This window comes from Eutrigla gurnardus (assembly GCF_963514095.1).
Source record: "Eutrigla gurnardus genome assembly, chromosome: 5".
NCBI lineage: Eukaryota > Metazoa > Chordata > Actinopteri > Perciformes > Triglidae > Eutrigla > Eutrigla gurnardus.
The window spans coordinates 20,230,338-20,244,712 of record NC_139919.1 but is presented as its reverse complement, the minus strand read 5'-3'; the positions used below and the strand labels follow the sequence as shown (position 1 = coordinate 20,244,712).

At 44.9% G+C, this 14,375-nt stretch overlaps 1 protein-coding gene across 2 annotated transcripts in view; it reads right to left on the bottom strand.

The window, feature by feature from the left end:
- Positions 1 to 13,685, bottom strand: part of tsc22d3 (TSC22 domain family, member 3) — a 30,406-nt gene extending 16,721 nt beyond the window's left edge. Inside the window, exons 1-2 of one of the 2 annotated variants that reach the window (XM_084009025.1) lie at positions 13,383 to 13,685; positions 12,868 to 13,273 (exon numbers count right to left, since the gene is read on the bottom strand). In XM_084009025.1, the coding sequence (XP_083865151.1) occupies positions 12,868 to 13,193 (326 nt within the window). In that variant the 5' untranslated portion in view covers positions 13,194 to 13,273; positions 13,383 to 13,685. The remainder of the gene's footprint in view (positions 1 to 12,867; positions 13,274 to 13,382) is intronic. The other variant, XM_084009026.1, reaches the window with a different exon arrangement.
- Between the last annotated feature and the right edge of the window lie 690 nt (positions 13,686 to 14,375).

Here is a 14,375-nt window from a genome sequence, read left to right as displayed (position 1 = left end):
CGTGTATGTTCATCTGACTGACGGGAGCGAGTGAGTGCGAGACGGCGCTGCTTATGGATGCGAGGTCAGAGGGGGTCACGGCGAAACGCCACCGGCGTTGGGCATAATTAATTTCGATCCTCGTGTTTACTCTGCAGGTGTCGGAGCTGAACTCCCGTAGAAAGGGTGAGAAGCGGCGACGCTGCCCGATCATGCCCTCCCATCCTGTTATTAAAAAAACAGATATTGAGGAAAATAACTTTTCGCTTCGGTGCTGAAAGCAAAGTACAAAATAAACAATCGCACGCACCATGCAGCAACTTGTTTTCTTATTTAGTCTGCAAGCAGAAACTAGAAAAGATGCCATTTATTTTGCGACCTAGCATGCATGACAGTGTTTTACATAAACACACATATATATGTGAGAATGAGATAATGCACATCTCATACATTATGTGTTTTCTGGTAGATTAACAACATAAAGGCAGAGCGAACAGCGTTTTGAAGCAATATTTGCTCCATTTGACAAAAAGCTGTCTAATTGTGTGACTACAGAATGACCAATGTGTTGTTATTTTGGTGTCTGTTGCCTCTCAGCTCTTCTATCGAAACCATCTGCATGAAAAAAACAAAAATAACCGTCAGACTGTAAGACTTGTGCAATAGCAAGAATCCACTGTATCACCTTCCTTCAGTTCACCAGATACTGTGTGTCTGCGCTCCGTAGCCCGAGGACAGCCCCTCGCTTTGTATCAAAGGCTGCCAAACACCAAAACAGGAAAATGCAAAAATGAGGAAGAGAAATGGAGAGGAGGAGAACGAGGGAGGGAGGGGAGGAGAGGGCTTTCACAGCTGTTGTTAGGCAGTGTTTCCTCTGATAGGAGGCTTTGGCTGTACTCCCAGTTCTTTAGGTAAACTGTCAAAAAAACACGGTTACCTTGAGATATTGTGGTGGGGATTTGCAGGGGGGGGGGGGGGGGGGCATGTTTGCAAAAGGGGGATAGAGTCTCAGCAAATACATCGCCATCAGCTTTGGGTTTACTCAATCAGCAAAGCATTTTATCCAACACAGCGTTGGCTGATTCCTCCAGTGGGTTCGGGGAAATGCTGACGCACCAACTTTCAAGATACATTTGAATTGTAAAAACACACAGGATGCCACGCATTGTATTCTAACTCTGGAAGTGAGGAGTCATAGTTATTAATGTCTGCACAGATTCTAAAGCCCCCTGAGCCAAAATGTGTGATTTGTGTGATGATTTGGGGCTATAACAATACAAAGGTAATTGAATCAAACCTCCCACCTGTGTTTCTACAGCGTGTTCAGTAGGATGTTGTGCAGGAGCAACAGTGCAGACATCTGCAAAAGTTATTAGCCTCTTATCGTGGGGGTTGAGATGATAAGCTGAATCTAAATCCTTAATCTGTCCCACTGCACGTCTCTTTGTGTCGGTGACAGCAGGCCTCATCGGCTGTTAAGAAACCTGTTTCTAACAAAGGAGATTTACCGCGTGGACATGCGATTTAACCACAATGCTCGTGTCTGGGCTGAAATACTGAGTTTCGCTTTGGTCGAGATATTATTGCACTCCCGGGGACAAGTGCAGCCTTGTCTGAATCTGATATCTCCTCCTCAAACGAGGAGGAAGTGTACTGCTTGTCTTTCCGTTTTCATTTTTTTCACATCCGCCCCTTCTGGCTGTCACGGAATAACAATACGGGAGTTGTTTTTCATCAGGGTGTTTCTCTGAATTTCCCACTGATATGAGCTACAATAGCATCCTTTCCCTTCAAGAGGTCTAGGAAGTGGGCTCGCGAACAAATACAGCACTAAAAATACACAGAAATAATTGAAGCCACTAAATGGATCTGATTACACATTTATTCCGATCCAAAGTGATGCCGGTGAAATCATGGAAACAGCAGAAATCCTTGCCAATGTTTTGCCAACATTTCCACACCGTGTGTCTGTTTGTTATATAACCTGTGGAAAGAACAGGACTACAGATTATTCGTGAGTTTCACCCTCAGGCATGGACACGGGCATATTATTGTCTGCAGTTGCTTGTTTGTTTTATATATGTAGGAATGTGCTTTTAAATTGAATAGCAAGCCCTAAGTTTGCTGTGAATTGACTTGTGTGTGCCTTTCTAGACTTTCTTGCTGGCAGCTTACATCAGATGTGTACAGCTAACCTCAAATGTGCTCAGTCTTAACTTTACATTCTGGCCCAACAATCCTTACAACAACAGTCAGAGAAAGAGGCAGAGTTGCGTAACGGCGTGATTCTGTTTCCCTCCCACGCACCGTGACCCGGCACATCAGAGGAGCCTAAAGCGACGAAGGCATTTCAATTATGCTCAACAAGCCCGTGGATGCTGCGTCGGTTAAAACGCCGGGGTCGGGCAGAGCAAAGTGTGTGGAGCCGTCTGATGGGAATGTGTAGGAGAACCTCACAGATGACTGTGATTTCCTGTCAAAAATCCTGCAGATGTGAGCAGCATGGAAAAGGATTAATATGTGTACTGCTCCTTAAATAGCACTCCAAATTGAAATAATGTGTTTTTTGGTTGTTGTTTTTTTACCCTAATATGATCCATTTCTTGCTTATTTTCTCCTTTGGAATCCATAGAATCTAGGACCTGAACCCCAAGTTGTTGTTTTGTTAAATAAAGAAGGAAGCTCAAGCCCATCGACAGCAAAAGAAGCCCACACTGACGCAAGAAAAGCCTCCTGACCTCGTCTAACTTCCACACCGGCAGCTCACTGGTACCAAAAGGTTGTGACCGCGAGCGTTACGTAAACTCCCCTTTTCTCTCCCTGCCGGAGCAGCGAGGGCTCCACTTCCCTTTATATGACACCTTGCATGCAGGCTAGTAATAAATAGGCCTTTGTGTGCATTGCTGGCCCCTGAAAGACAAGTGTCAGGGACGTGGACGGCGGCCTGGATGGGGTCCGTGCATGTGTGTGTGTGTAGCGTGCACGAGTGTATGAAGAAAAGGAGGGGGAAGAGAGCTTCAGCATTTGTCAACATTCCTCCCAGACGTTCTTGGCATCGGCCTCGCTGGCTCCCTCGGCCCAGCGTCCATTACTTTACTGCAGAAACATCTCCGTGCTTTCAGAGGGTCGTTGTTTAGCCCGAGCCCAGGCTGTGTAAACACCACAGCATGCGAACATAATGGCGATCTGTGAATCATTGCTCTCTGTGACACCACGCTGGAAGGAATGCAGAGAAAGAAGGTCATTTAATGTCACCGGTGCTAATTGCTCGTCGCGATGGCACGGTAAAACGGCCGGGGATCAGATACGAGCGGCGCGGGGCCCGCTCCACGGTTACGGCTGCCTCGTTTTGAAAAGACAGAAGTAAGCTCTTGGACAGGATGCATCTTGTTATTTTGGCTTGTTTGAGTGTGCTAGTCCCTCTCTCTTTCTCTCTGCTCGGGCCAGAAAAGAAAAAGGAAAAAAAAAAAAAACTGAAACTTGGCACATGCGTTTATTTTTCTCCTTTCTGTCTCGCGGGCTCTTGTCTGGCAGAAAGGCATCCGCAGCGAGAAAAAGAGCCCCGACAGAACAGCTCCATCGTTTCAGCCGGCCGCTGGGACCAAACCGGTCCTTAGCCTGGCAAAGCCTCTCCCGTTTTTTTCCTGTTGAAGTTATAGGGAGGAGAACCGACTTGATTTTAAGAGCCACAGTTGTACGCCATAAACTGCTGATTTAAACAGCTTTATTTATTTTTGTCTGGTCTGTGACTCACCGTGATACGTGCCTTGCCATCCCAGATAAAATAGGTACATTTGCACGTTTACATTTCTTTGTTTTCCTCTTTTTCTTTGTTGGTTTGTTTGGATACTTTTTTGTTCTTTTTCTAGTTGCTTTCTTCTTCTTTTTTTGGTCTTTCTTCCTCTTTTTCCCTCTCTGATCATGTTGGAACACTCAAAGCCAGTGAGAGTTTGGAAATTTGGACACAACAAACCATATCCATTACACGAAAGTCAGAGTTTGATTATGGTTCAGTCATCTGGCCTTTTTTAGATCATGTGGACGGTTCGCTGTAATTCACGCAGCAGTTTTATTACATTCAATTTCTGCCAAGCTCTGCCGTTCGAGGGAATAAAAAGTTTCTTGATTTAGCAAGGACATTTATTACATACCAAGATCATCTGATGAAAGAAACCCATTGCACCAAGGCGTGAGCAGGTTGCCGTCTCCACTGAGTTTCTAAGCTAGACAGCCTTAACCTCTCCGTGTTGCACAATGGCCCGAATCAAATGATGCAATTACGACAGAACAGGAGTGTCCAGACATGAAATGAGAGGTTGCCGGGTTGAGGTGACACATTTCCAGAATGAGGTAAACACACTTCAGAAAAAGTTTAATTTAACTACATGTTAAAACTGGAGATGAAATTAGCAATATGCTTGTGTGTTGGGAAGCAGATGCCAGAGACTCCATTATAGATCCAATTACATATTTATTTTTAAGCACCCGCGTTGCATAATTGTTTAACAGGCCAAAACAGCATAATGTTAACTGAGTTTGACATTCGCTCCCTGTGTTTTCATGCTCCTTAATAGCAACTGCATTTGCCATTTTTTGCCGATTGCATGACAGGAGAGTCATGTTTGGGGAAACTTAAATTACTCTTAATCTCTGTTAAATTACACATCCACCCCGAAAACTCCAAACTGTTTACTGAACCCAGAGAGGAAAACACAGCGTGTTGCCAAACAGCATGTTGCAGATGCTCAGTAACTTTGAAAAAAGTAGGACATGCGATTGGTCCTGGTGCTGAGACCTTTCCTGTTCTGGGAAGCACGTCTTTGTGACCTGCGGAGGCTCTGAGAACTAATTGTTTTCCTTCCCAGAGACTATGAGACATTTCTCAGTAATGGGCTGTGGCAATGCCGTTGCTAAAGTATGTCTAATACTAGCACCGTGCCCTGCAGGGGAAAGACATTGTAAGTGTGTGTGTGTGTGTGTGTGCTCATGGTTATTTGATAAGGCTGGCATGCATTTGTGTCTGCTCTGAGCTGAGAAAGGATGAGTTTTGAAGTGCATTTCAATTTTCCTGCATTTAAGTATTTTCCTCTTCTCCGTGTGTGTGTGTGTGTGTGTGTGTGTGTGTGTGTGTGTGTGTGTGTGTGTGTGTGTGTGTGTGTGTGTGCCTAGTGTACACCATGTACCCACCCTGCGTGTGAATTGTGCTCAGGGAGAATAAGATAGGCTGATGATAGGCTTGGCTCCGGCCCGCTCCACAAAGGCACTGTCTGGCCTCATTGTGTGGCAGACTATTGTGGTAAGAAGGGAGGGAAAATGACTCCGTGTGGGACAACAGCCTTTGGGATTATGAAACAAGTGTCCGGAGAGAAACAGGTGCAATAAGCATTATGATATATATGAAAAGAAGTCTAGTCCTTCTAAGGAATGCTGCTGCTGCTGAAAAAAAGAAGTAAACATGTAAACTATTTCACTTTGGATGTTTAAAAGTCAAGCTGTTCCATATTCAGGCAGCTGAATGTCTCTGGACAGAGGAACGCTCCTGGAAACCGTTTATGTTGACTCTAGATCTACAGCACTGTCTCAGCCAAACTTTAACTTGGCCCCGAGTAGCAGGGCGGGTCACCACATTCACACTTCGGTTGCCGAGTTAGAAAAAGTCTGAGTGGGAATCCCAAACCTTCCCCATGAAAATAGCACGGGATGAAACTTTTACTGTTCTCCAACCAGCAGCTTAGGCTGCTCAGCGTGGGTGGCGTGAAGCGTGCGAGTCTAATAACTCAATAATTTCAGCTTCCCTGCATCCATGAACTGTACTGGAGACGATACACGTGATGTCCATTGCCTGACTAAAAGCAGTCTGATGAAGAGAGCAAACCACAGTGCACTAACCCCCTAAAATCAAGTGTTCTGAGAGCCGTACTTCTGTCTAATGCCTGGCGTAATTGTAACATATTGACTGTTTGACGCTATTACTCACGCTCAAGTTAAGGGCTGTGTTTGTGGGGGAGTGTGTATGATGCAAGTGTTGACAGGGCCGCCTTATTATCTAAATAGGCGCCATAGCCGTGGTCCAAACAGATAAGGGCGCTAGAACAAGCCGTGGTCACTCCAACCCCTCCCCGTCCCTCCTCTCAGACTTATATAAGTCCAACGGCTGCCAACTAGAACGGCCGAGATGGAGACAGAAAGAAGAAGAAAGAGAAGGAAGGAGGAAAAAACAAGGATCAGGAGAGAGAGAGGGGAGAGACGGGCCAAATAAAAGAGGGAAGGACAAAGAGAGTTGCACGAGCATGAAGCATGAAAGAAGAAAGGGTAATGGATGGGTGGTACTGTTTCCCTCTTTTGAAGTATTTGTGGAATCTTTTTTTTTTTATGTTTTAATAATGCTTCCTTCTTCTCATTGTTCTGAAATATCGCCCAATTTGCTCGTTCCAGAAGGCGTCCGCACTCAGCTGTGCTGTTATTTGGTCATCGTGCTCGGTTTTTCGTGGACTTCCATCAGGAATTTGTCAACACCACGAAAGTCATGTTTACGTGGCAAAAGCTGAGCCTCATGAGCTTCGGTACAAAAAGGTTTTCAACCGAAACCACATTATTCGGGGAGAAAGTTTGCTTCGTGAACACAACACACTGAACCAAGTATCGCCTTGAAAGTTGGTCGTTGGGTATTTAGGATGTGGAACCACAACTTGACACCAATAATAAAAGAAATCCAATTATTTTTTACTTGCTTTCAATTTAAAAAAAAAAGGAGTTGAAGTTTTCAAAAAGTGTTTATTCAGTAAAACAAGTCGCCGTTCAAAGCACCTTTAGGAAACGTGTCAGGACTCTTTTTCACGTGTTTAATAACGTGTGTCTTACTTTTTGAACTTCAGTAGATGAATGTGATGATAAATCCCTTCTTAAATAGTTCTCCAGCACATGTTTGATGGATTGGAAACTTGATGTGTTACTTATGGATTTGTAATCCTGGTCGGGTACATACTGTATCTCCACTCCGTCCCTCAGGACAAAAGAGCTTAGCTGGATTCTGCTGTGGTGACGTGTCGACAACCTTATGCCGAGGGTCACCTTTGCGTACACTATACGTGTGAGTGTGTGTGTGTCTTATGTCTTCCAGACAGACAGATGTACTCCTGACATTTGCAGCGTGATTAAAAAATGATATGGATTATTGTTATTATCACAAGGTCATCATATTAAGTGTCATTTAAATGCAGAGAAACGTCCATGTCTAATGTACACACAATACACAGCACGGAAAGAGATATCCTTTCTGTTAGCATGTTGTGTTTGTCCTGTTGCCAGGGGCAACTGAACTTGGAACCACGGCGGTGTTGGTAAAGAACGAGGCTGTACACAGGAGGTTGCATCAACTTATGGTACAGGGTGTGTCATTAGATTTTCCAGTTGACACACACACACACACACACACACACACACAATGATCTTCCTGCTGTTCAACTCGGTGGCCACTTTACTGACAGAAGGCCAGTGTCTAGTCCAGTAGTGGCGTACTGAAGAGTAGTCACAAACCCTCGCACACTAAAGCGCTCAACAGTGGTTCCAGGCATCTGCTGGCACGACACCAAGGGCAGCCTGTTCACACAGTCTCCACACAACAAGGCAGTAACTCTAGAGGTCCATTAAAAAGCCATTATTGCACATCCCTCCCTCAGTGATAAAATCAAGTCGTGTTGCACATACCTCCAAATCTAGAAGTGGCTAAGATCGTGAATCAATCTCCCCCCCCCCCCTGAATGTCTCTTTTCAACACGGAAGTGGTCGAAGGCCGTGTTGCTGAGGAAACCCATAAAAACATCGGTGAAACAAGCACCCGTTATGACTTTTTACTTCCTGCTGTCGCTACAGAACGACTTCCCACAGCTATAGAACGAAGGTCGTGACTTTTAGCCCACATGTCTACCTTTATATTAGAGTTTCATCTAACGTCAACAGCATCCTATTTTTAGCAAGGCCTGTCTATGTTTTGTCTTGGCACCACCCGGTCCTGTCTGGATGTTTGTCTACCTTTGACTCTCTCTCTCTCTCTCTCTCTCTCTCTCTCTCTCTCTCTCTCTCTCTCTCTCTCTCTCTCTCTAGCTATCTCTCTCTGTAGCTCTCCCCCTCTCTCTCTCCAACCTCGCCTTTGTGCTGTTTGTTATGGGCTGGTTCCTAAGACCATGAGTCTGTTCTTCCGCCCCGACATCCTTCCCTTCGCCTTCTCGCCACTAATCCCCGCTTTTTTGTTTACATCCGTGTCCCATGCTACCTGTATCCCATGAAGTTATGTAACTCTTGGCAGACTTATTCTGGAATAAAAGGAAATCAAAAACAATTGAAGTGAATAAAGGTTGTGGAAGCGGTGTGAGATTTTACTTTTGACACTGGTGCAGCTCCACTGTGTTCTCTATGTCTCTAAGGCCCTGATGCCATAACTGTGTATGTTTGTAATGAGTGTTTCGTTTCATAGCGTTTGTCTGCCAGCAGGTTTTTGTTTACCTTTATCTTTACATCTTCCCATCCCTGACTGAGTTGTGTGTTTTCTGAATACACATGATTTACACCCACTTTGACTTTTAGTAAAGGAGAATGTCAGCAAAGCATTTAAACGCAACCAAAAACATCCAGAGGCGGAGATGAAACCGTCGACGCCTGCGACTTCTCCTTCAAAAGTCTGTATCTCCGTTCTAATGAGTCTTCTATGTAAAAGATTCAGTATTCAGCTCTACCTCGACTGATAGGAGATCATTTTGCAGGTTACTCCACATTCATATCCAAGATAAAGAAGTGTTACCTTATTACCATATTGTATTATAGATAATTGCATTATAACCGATCCACTGTCATGTGCTGAAACTGAAAATATGGAAACCGACTTCTCATGCAACAATGCAGACTCTCTGGTTTTACAGACGTGATTTTGTTAAATATGTATTTGTATGCATTCCTGGACGGCTTACACACGGCAAATACACTTTCCATTCCCTCCACGGTGGATCACTTAAATGCAGGTCTTGGACTCGGCAAAGCTTTTGATCACAGAGTGCAGCTCTAAAGCACAGTGGGGGTCTCTGACACAGCTGGATCCCGTCTCCTCTCCATTGTGGGATGGCTCGGTCATGTTCAGTAGTCAACTGGACCCAAGCCAAAGGCCAGCGATCATCTCGGACCAAAGTGAAGTACTTTTACTATTTTTTACGAGGCTTAGGTTGGTCGACTGTTGTGACTATGTCAGAATGTGAGAATCTGTGTCCGTGACATGAACTCACCTCCAATCCTGAGGATCATTTAATCTGTGCACGTAGTGCAACTTCTTGCCTGTACTAGTCGTTATCTCCTCCAGGAGATTCTGTGTTCATGATTAACTGTATGCTGAAGCACCTTTCATTGTGTTGACTGTTTTATATAGTGGTGATTGATCCAAAATAAGGGGCCTGATTCGACGGCAGACCTCAATTAAGCTCTTCTTATGGTTGTATTTTTTGTTTACTACGGTGAATAGGTATAAAAGTGCATTCAGTGTGTATTAGAGTATCTGTTGTTTAATAGGTGTTTGTGAGTGAAACATGTGTCGGAGACATTTAAAGTCGATAAGTGTGGTTTGTATTGATTCAGTCAAACATCTCACCAGTCAGCGATCCTGTCATGTCGTCACACTGATGGTTGAAAAAACCTCATCCGTGAGCTCCCTGTGACATTTGTAGTGCTGCTGGTCAGAGACCTGAAGTCCTGTATCATTATCGCAGGCTCTTCACCGCTCTTCACCCTCGCATGTGACGGTGTTTAGTGGCTGCTAAGTACCGACTGACTGCCCGGGGCTTGGAGGTGTGCAAGAGTGCCTCCCTCATTCTGAGTGTAGCTCTCTAAGCCACGCGGCCGATCAATACGTTTCCTCTGCTTTTATCCGTTGGAGATCACAGCTCCTATCTCCCCGCAAGGCTCCCTGGCTGCGCCTCAAACGCCAAGCGAGACTTCAAATTCTCCTCTCAGCACATTTCCGTGACCCACCAATCGTTATTACTGATATTCAACAAGTCCAAAAGACGTCAACTTTGCCGAGCCTTCTGTTCGGTTCACAAGAGGGATAAGAGAACGATGGGCGCTCTGTAGGTTGACCACCCACGGTGATGTCACAGTTTAAAAGTCAGCCAGGCTTTCATCGGAGGTCGGGCCCTCACTCGAAAAATGCTTGAAATTTTGCAAACCTCAGCTTAGTGAGGCAGCTTTTCTTGCTTCAACGGGGATTAGAGCGTGAGCACATGTGCGAATGAATGAGTGCGTTTGTGTTGGGAAAAAACGTAAACCGTAAAGTGGTACACATTTGAAATCAATGTTTTAATCCTATGGCAAAATCCCATATGGGAAAAGCCACATGATCCGTGTGTACGATTCCTTCTTTAAGAAGGGCAGGTTCAGGAACAAAGTGTTCTGGCTCGAGACTGTTTGTCAGGCAAACAGTTGAACTGGCACAGACAGATGGTGTGAGTGAACACATTGCCTCTGGGCCATAAATGTGAAAAATATTGGCACTTACAACCTGATTTTTTTCCCTCCACCGAGGAGATGTCAGTTCTGTAGTCTGTCGTAGAAAATGTCATATTCTAATTGCACAATTGATGCATATTTGCATAATTGTACAATCGTGGAAGTGTAACTCTTTGTCTAAGTGAAGCTGCGATATTATTGCTGTGTCATTATGACGAAGTCTGAATAGGAGCGTGGAAAAAAAGTTTTGTGTAACAAAGCCCTTCAAGCAGGTATTATTCTGGGTATGATACCGTCAACACTGAATAAAAACTCACATGAACAGATCCATAACTTCAAGTCTACGCACAGCTTTTGTTCCGAAATAAATAAATAAAACGCTATTTTGTTCACTCGTTGCAAAAAAATTGCAATTGTTCATCACCCTCAATATCATAAGGACACACCCTCGATCTCTATCATAAATAAATCACCAACGGGCTGCTGCTTGGATGAAGAACGCAGCTCCACACCGAGAGTACATAGCTGAGAAATATGTCACTTAATTGAGAATTTAAACAGCTGTGTGGGTGAGATGTGATGTCTTATTCAGACAGTTAACTCCTGCTGTATACTGTACAGTGTAGCCATGTCAGTGTGTTTTTGCAACTTCCTGATGTCACTCATCAAAACCAGGTTAAACCTAGTTAAGGGCTAATCATCGCTGCCATTATCAGCCCCAGCAGAAGTGTGCACTGTAAATGGTTTTAGCTTCCATTGTGCTGTCTATACTCATGCAGTATCATTCATCGCCACCGAAGATAAGAACACTCTGTCCCGTACAGCAAAGTTAAGCCAGGTTAAAGTTTAACTTGGATACTCGGTGGCAGCCCTCCTGGAGACATTTGATAAAGTACCGATAGCACTTCTCGCCCACAGAACATTGCTGACACGATAACATCTGCAAAGAACTGAATCAGTGATAACAAATACCATTACCAGGTACATTCCAGGCAGGCCTTATCAGGGTAAACATCATCACAGATATCGGACTAAATAAGGAACTTTACCTGCTAGGATTATTTTTAGAAGGATTCACACGCCATGGGTGCAACACTGCTGAATCGATGTATTTCATAATTGGGGTTTGAGGATAAAGCTTTCAAGAAAGGAAAGTAAGCCTTCAGACAGACATAGTGACTGTGGAGGCAAAGGTCAGTTCTGATAACAAGATCCTTTCCATACACACAAAGGAAAAAGAAAACCCCTCTTTGACGGCCAGATTATCAGAGTAATGTTATCCTACAAGATATGTCTAGTCTGACATAGATGTCCTTTAACACACGTCTTACTGACACAAATGACGACAACGACGAGTACACGGCAACAGCTCGTGGTGTTGTGCTATTTCCCCACAGCTAAGCAGACAGAACATACTTCATTACAACTTCCCAGAGTCAAATCTGTACGGTGACTTCTGGCTCGGGCTCATGAGGTTCGGACTACACCCGACTGGATGCTAACAGTTCATTTGAGGTTCGTCCTCGTCTCCAAAAACAGTCCAAGCGAAGCTGCAAAACACTGTTTGCAACCGAGAAGGTGTCAAACCAGTTTTAATTGACCTCTGGCAATAAAAGATCATTTTAATGGAATCACCATGACAATAAACTGTTGCTGTAGAAATAAATAGTTATTTTTGGATTGGATTTTGTTTACTCAGTTGGCTGGATTTGGGGAGTTCTGTTTGTTTCGGAGGAAAGCCCTCGAAGAACAACGTGTCCTTCTCACAGTTCAAATATGTCTTGCAATGTGTGTTTGAAATGAATAACTAAGGGAAAACACGGTGCGTTAATACTGTACAGCTCATGCCCATATCATTGTCACGGCAACGTGTTCTGCAACATATCAAATATTCTGCACAAAAGACGGGGATTTTGTTGACGTAAATAGACACAGAGAGCTGCATGGAAAATATTTGGACATCATGTTCCATTTGTTTTAGATGTAAAGTGAGAAAAAAAAGTAAGAACAACACAACGTGCGTTTTCTACAACCAAATTCCACCTGAACATTTACATTTTAATCTCAATATATTGCTCTTGGAACACAATCAGGATGAACTCCCTCGTCTCATCCTATACTTAATCCATGACTATAGATGCTTATGTCAGCCTTTTTGAGAATAAGTTCTGATCCAACAAACCTGATTAGTCACCTGGTTCATTTAAGCAAAACATTGTGACAACTTCTATTGTGATTTGATACCTACAGATCCTGGAGGTGAACTTTGAAGTGAACGCCCCCGACGGAGGTGAAGAATAACTTTCTGTTCAAGTTTCACGTCCCAATGACATAAGCCATAATTCAGCCATAACCCTTATCAGATAAGCGCGTACCTGTCGGATAACATGACAGACATACCTGTGAAAGAAGAGCAGTATGGACAGCATGGTCTGGTCAATGTTGCTGTTGCAAATCCCCTCGTTCAACAGGAAGCAGGGGTCCCTCACCACCGACTCCAGGGAGTCCTGCCTCATGATGTTGTTCAGCTTGTCCGTGTTCAGGTTCTCGTACATCAGCTGGCTGCGGAGCTGTCGGAAGTGACTGACACTCGGGCTGGTGGGGCTCCCCGGCAGGAGGCCTTGGGCCGGACTGCCGGACATGGAGTAGTCGCAGCCGTTGGCCAGGTCCAGGCAGCAACTGCAGCAGTCCAGGCCGATGGGCGAGCGGCAGTCATCGTCCGACATCTCTTAGGACGGATGGAAAGGAAAGATGCCCAGGTGATGAAGAGGCAGGTGCAGAAGTGGCAGCGAAGGATGACGGGAGACTGAGGTGTATGAATAAAAGACAAGAGTCAAAGACAGAACGATGACAGGGTGTTTTCCTCAGCTCATAGAGACAAACAAGCAGTCCTGTGCCGGTCTAGAGTAGCCTACCGTCCTGTCTCCACCCCGGGACCAGGAGGGCTTAAATGGCAGGTCGAGTTCCTCCCTGAGAAGTGCAGTCACGCTGGGCTACGCTGCCTGCTCCTATCCCTGAGTTTCTCCTCCTGTGGCATCCGCTGCGTTCAGCCTTTTGTTCGGGGGCCAACGCCGCTGCAATGTGTTGCTACTGTGGCAGGAGAAAAGAGCGATCGGCCCACACACACACACACACTCACACACATACACACTCACTCACGCCGATTCAGCAGGAGTGAGCTTGAAAGCAAAACCCAGAAGCTGCTTGCTACTTATCACTTTTTTTTTTCTCCCCTGCACTTTTTTTTTTTCTCTCTCTCTCTCTCTTGTTGTGTGCTGAGAGACAGAGGGAGGGAGCAAAAAGGGAGGGAGACAGAGGAGGGTGGGGAAACCCCTTTGATTGGTATAAAGCATCGCTGGCCCTCCTCTTTTCGTTCTCAGGGTAGCCGTGCGAGCAATAAGAGGAAGGGAAATAGACAGAGAGGGAGTGAAGCTTCGCAGCATGCCTGAAACATGTGCAGCTCCACCAGCTCCACCCTGCCATGCTGACAGCACAAGGAGTGGCTGAGTGAGGGAGGCTGCAGGAACACACACAAAGACACAAATACACAGGCTGCCCTGCTAATTTGTGAAAATTTGCCTGCAGGAGGTGCCATCATGGCGATGCACATGCTTTTGATATAAATCGAAATGCTTTGTTTGTCTGCTTCGGTGCTTTTATCCATGCCTAGATTCTGCTTTTGAATCATTTTTAAACAAGTATAGTTTAATGATGCAGTAGAGTAATATTCCTTTCTCGGGGATGAGCTGTGAATTGGTCTGAAGAGCCACAGATATTCATAAAAAAAAAGATTTTCCCTTCACTAACTTTGTGGTGGTGCATTGGTCGGCACGGCAACCTTGCAGCTAGAAGGTGGAGGGGTGTTGCACCTTGCATGTGCTCTGGTTGGTTAAATTGGAGCTCTGTAG